This window comes from Solanum lycopersicum, chromosome 5 (assembly GCF_036512215.1).
Source record: "Solanum lycopersicum chromosome 5, SLM_r2.1".
NCBI classification, from domain to species: Eukaryota; Viridiplantae; Streptophyta; class Magnoliopsida; order Solanales; family Solanaceae; genus Solanum; species Solanum lycopersicum.
The window spans coordinates 67,142,756-67,148,787 of NC_090804.1; the positions used below are offsets into that span (position 1 = coordinate 67,142,756).

The 6,032-nt window shown below is 24.7% G+C and overlaps 1 protein-coding gene across 1 annotated transcript; it reads left to right on the top strand.

Moving 5' to 3' along the window:
• On the top strand, positions 1-1,970 carry SP5G (protein SELF PRUNING 5G). Its single transcript, NM_001321052.1, is given in 4 exon segments — positions 1-252; positions 689-750; positions 1,111-1,151; positions 1,487-1,970. Coding segments are annotated over 4 exon segments (528 nt in total). The 5' UTR covers positions 1-60; the 3' UTR covers positions 1,720-1,970.
• Positions 1,971-6,032: the final 4,062 nt, after the last annotated feature.

Consider the following 6,032-nt stretch of genomic DNA (forward strand, 5'->3'; position numbering starts at 1 on the left):
CCATCTCATGTAATAAACAAAAATTGAGCTTATTAATTATAATTGAGAAGAAAAAAAATCATGCCTAGAGATCCTTTAATAGTTTCTGGAGTTGTTGGAGATGTTGTTGATCCATTCACAAGATGTGTAGACTTTGGTGTGGTTTACAACAATAGGGTGGTCTATAATGGATGTTCCTTGAGGCCTTCACAAGTTGTCAATCAACCTAGGGTTGACATTGATGGAGACGATCTTCGTACTTTTTACACTCTGGTATAAACTCATCGTTTTATTTCATATGATATACATATATATATATATATATATATATATATATATATATATTTTCTTTCTATTTATACATTTTAATATCTCTAAATTATTAACCTTTTGTCAATTGATTATGAGTAGAAGATCAAAAGGACAATATGTGCAAAGGCTTCTAATTATGTGAATTTGTGTTAGTTTTAATTTTGATTCACCATCTAAGTACTTGTTTTGTGGTTTTTATTTGAATTTGAGAACTCATAACATACTATTTATGATAATAAAAAATGTTAGTAACATGTATGTTTAATATTGCAAGCTTGAAAATATACAATATTTTTAAATTACTAATAATGTCATGTAATACATTTGGATATACAATATGGAAAATTATTTTTCCTAATTTTCAAAATATTTGAAATGTTTCTTTTCTTTTTGGAAGATTATGGTGGATCCTGATGCTCCAAACCCTAGCAACCCAAACCTGAGGGAATATTTGCACTGGTAAGTCATCTAGCTTATATTATATATATATATATATATATATATATTATATAAATAGATAAAAATATTCATTTTGTTATATACTTCTTATTTCTCTTAAATCAATCGTCGATAGCGAAGACAAAAATGTATGTGAGATTATATAAGAACCTAAGGAAAGTATTATTTCATAAAATGATAACTTTCTGATACACAAATTAATCAATATTTCAAATAAATACCAAATATCGAATAACAACGTAAAAAAATAATAACTATTATCGATTGCTTAATCCCCTTACAATTAATGTACCTAAACCTCTTTTTTTTTTAAAAAAAATAATAATAATAATAATGTTTAACACATTATTTTTTTAATAGGTTGGTCACAGATATCCCAGCAGCCACAGGAGCAACCTTTGGTAAGTTTTTCTTACATTATTACCTAATGGCTCGTAATTACGCAGTGACGAAGCAAGAAATTTAAATATACTTTATATTTACGATACATTGTATCCGTATCACTACATTTTTAATATAAGACGGTTAGTAATATACAAAATACAACTTGTATCATCATCACCTTAGTAGTACATTATTAGTACTATAGGCCCAATTATGACTACTAATAAAATAAGACTTAAAAAGAAACATAAAATCAAAATGAAGTATATACTATGTATATAAATGTTTTTGAAACAAGGAAAATACGCGTATTGAATGTCTTTGTTACTAAACTCAAACTCTCGTTATACAGGCAATGAAGTCGTGGGCTACGAGAGCCCACGACCCTCAATGGGAATCCATCGTTATATTTTCGTGTTGTATCGACAATTGGGCTGCGATGCCATCGATGCACCGGACATAATCGATTCTAGACAAAATTTCAACACAAGAGACTTTGCTAGGTTTCACAATCTAGGTTTGCCTGTTGCTGCTGTTTACTTCAATTGCAATAGGGAAGGTGGTACCGGTGGTCGTCGCCTATAAATCACCCCCCTCTCCTCGGGGTGCGATCCGTTCTCGAACTCTGTGTCAATGTCAGATGTTTTGTGTAACGGATTTTTTGTTTGATAGTCACTCAGCTAAATTGCTTATTAACTCAGAAAGTCATTTTTCTTTTTATCGAAGAAAATTGAAATTATGAGATAATAGCTATTATAGTTGAGTGATAATCTGGAAAAAAAAATCAACCATAATATATATTATATATTATATATATACCCAAAAAATAAAAGTCTTGTTTGGTATATATTGATATATATGTATATGTGTTTTATATTTTATTACTGAATTTTAATTTGTATGTATACGAGTCTACATGTAAAAGTGTGGATATATTTACTATATCTATTTGATAAAAGAGTTTGGGTTTCTTATTGTAGAATTATTATAATTCAATTTTTTTTGCCTTAAAATACGAGACACAATTCATTCTATCACAATTCATATTAATTAAGGATGCAGACTTCTATATCATTCTATCACAATTCATATTAATCCTAATAATTTTTTGTTTGATAATCAATTTAACTATTTATGGAGCCCTTTAACTTATTGAGTCTAAAAATAATACATTATATGTTCATTGTAGATCGAATTATTTCCAAAGTAATTTGAGATGAAAAGTGTTAAGTTCATCTTGTCTTATATTTGTTAGCAATTTTACTTTAAAATATACATTTTATTTTTAATGAGATAATTTATAGTCGTCACATTAATCTATGGCATATTTTAGATCATATTTTTTTTAAAAAAAAACTTTTTAATACTCGATAGTGAATCAAACAACATATTCTGTGAAATCGTACTAAAATGAGGTAATTTAGAAAAGATTGAGTGTACATAACCCTTACCAATACCTCGCTAAGTTAGAGAGGTTGTTCTCGAAAGACCCTTGACTCAAGCAAATTAAAACAGTAATTAAATAAAAACAATAGTGGAGGAAACATGTCAACTAATAGCGAGTCAATGCAGAATTAATATATATACAAAGAAATCGTAAACAACATGGTACGATCACCTAAGCACAATAAATCATAAATGATCCGTATCGAATCCAACACCATCACTTAAATTATGACGATGAAATAACTAAAAATACATATACAAGACCGTAACAACAACACCAACAAGATAACAATTACCTAAACACTATAAATCATAGATAATCTGTATCGAATCAAACAACGTCATTTAAATTAATACAATAAAAATAACTAAAATATATATAACAACAATAACAAAAAGCTATATACGATCACATAAACACAATAAATCATAAATGATTCGTATCGAATTCAACATCACATAAACTAAAAATAATAAAAGTAATTAAAAGATATAGACAAAAAAATGTATAACAACAAAATATAATCACTTAAATGCAATAAAATAATAAATAATTAATATCAAATTAAATAATATCACTTAAATTAAGATGATAAAAATAACTAAAATGTATATACAAGGAAATTATAACAACAAGCTAGATATGATCAAATAAACACAATAAACCATAAATAATTCATATCGACTTCAATAACATCACATAAATTAAAATGATAAAAGTAACTAAAAGATATAGACAAAAAATTTATAACAACAACAAAATATAATCACTTAAACACAATAAATAATAAATAAGTAATATCAAATTAAATTAAATTAAATTAAGACAATAAAAATAACTAATATAATACAAACAAGTGGAATATAATTGTTGTGCACTTGCTGTCTAAATTGACTTATTTTTATTGTTATCCAAAATAAAAAACGCCAAATCTGCCAACTCAATCCTAGTGTATCCACTAGCTTAATTAATTATAATCTATTTATTTGTTAGTTTTATTTTTCATCAAAACTATGGTACATGAGAATAATAGGGGCGGATTCAACATATTGCAAAAATTTAATTTATATATATATATATTTTGGATCGTTTAGTTGACTGTATTAGAAAAATAATATATGTAATATTAATATAAATATTTTCATAGAAAGAAAAAATAAGTAAATATGATTTTCAAACATACTTTCAAAATATTAGCTTAATACAAAATAATTTTTTGTATTAATAAAAATATTTTTTAAATTAATTATCTAAATACAAATCGCAACTCTTCATAACTAAGTAAATTGTGAAAATCTAGCTAAACACACAATTTTAATTGAGCATGAGCTTTAATAAAGTAAAAAATGCTTTTGAATATATATATATATATATATATATATATATATATATATATATATATATATATATATTAAAATGTCATTTAATTTCATCATAATCTTAAACATCAGATGAAATATTAGGTTAAATAGTTGTTAAATAAAGAACTAAAAATAAAACAACAAAATAAAATATAAATACATATTAATTTGAAAATATTATTTCAAAAATCATTAATTTTTAAATTTTAAATTCTAGCCAATGATTCTTTATATCATTTGGCACCATGAGATATAATCATATGAATTATTTATTCCTCTAGCAATAAATATTTAGGATTTAAAATCAATGGAATTTAAATATAAGTTTAGAATATATTTCAAATAATAAATACCACAAGAAGTACAAATTAATATTCACTATAGATTCACATGCGTACCAAACATTTCGAATTATTCCTTTCCATTATTTCTTCTATCTTTTTTTCTTATTTATTGATCGATATTTATATTAAGGTTTAATAAAATTTAAATTTATATTGAAAAAATTCTACATTAAGAGTAAAATGCATTCTATAGAAAGCCACCACAATCCTTAATGTTTTATTTCTCTAAAAAAAATTACTTTTTACTCAATATTTAATATTAATATTAAAGCCGAATTAAATTTAAACTCGTACTGAAAAATTCTATATCAAGAGTAAACGCTTGTAAAAAAAAGACCCCGTCACAATTCTTGTCAATTGGTCTATTTCGTCTTTTAAGTCTTTTTCAACACATGAGAATGTTTAAAGGACCTTTTTTTTTTCTTAATTAGGTAGTTTATATAACAATTATTTTTTTTGTTAATCTTTTAACAATCATCTAATTTCGTGTTAATTTTGTCATTTATAACTAGGAATTGATTAATTATAAAGATATAATATATAACTTGTCCCCATGGATACAGCAAATACGTGTTCTTTAAGAACAATTAATTAATACAATGTAATATTTCATTTGTTTTAGTTTTTTTTTTTTCATTTCAAAAAGTATGATGTCTCGTTTATTTTGGTAGTTTTTTAATTCTCGTTTAAGACCAATAAATTAAAGAATATTCAGACATATTCTACATATAATTTTTATTTTAAAACTACAAGATTATATATATCAGCAAATGCTTCTCTATTTTATATTACGAATCTGAATTAGAATTAGTAATTTATTACAATATTTTTATAAGAAAAAAGATATGTTTTAAAAGAAAAAAATTATTTTTTTTAAAAAAAGGCGCTTTAATCCAAAAGTAACTATAAGAAGGTGATTTTCGGATCAAATTATTAATTAAAAACATTTTTTTTTTCAATTATACATAATTTTAAAATATTTTTTTTTATCCTTTTCTGTTAGAAGGATCTGTCCAATCAGATCCTTGTCATTCACACATGATATCAATATGATATGATCCTTCAAGAATACAAATTAATTATTTATGAAATTATCTAAATGTTGAATACCAGCAAATCATAATTCTACTGGTTAGGGCCGTGTGTATTGGTCGGTTCGCTTCGATTTTAAAGTTTATCAGGTTGATTTATTAGTTATCAGTTTGTAGAGATGCTAAACCGTTATGAAACCATTAAGATATTGGCTTATTGGTTATAAATTTATTGGTTCAACCGTTAAGATTTGACACAAAAGAAAAAACATTGAAAATCACTTAGAAACAAGGGAACAAACCAAATAAACCATGCACTTGAGTTCACAAGTTACATCTTGCTCAAAAGCAAACACTTTTACGTTGTAGAATAATCAAGTGTTTGAAACAACCTAAAATAAAAGTAGGAAATTAAACTCCCAGTCAAGGACTTTATATACAAAACGATATAAATATAATTATTTAATTTAATATCGAGTTATCGGTTAACCCATTAAGAAAAAACTCTAAACCGTTAAGAATCAATAAACCAATAACAAAAAAAATCAAAAACCACTAAACCAATAACCCAATACTATAAACCAATACCTTTTTTTATCGGTTTCGATTCGATTTTGAACGAATACTGGTATTGTCTTGCCTAATTTGTGGGACCTTAATTAAATAAAAATTAAAAATGCAACTAGTGGTTTTTTTCTTCTTAATATATAAACTA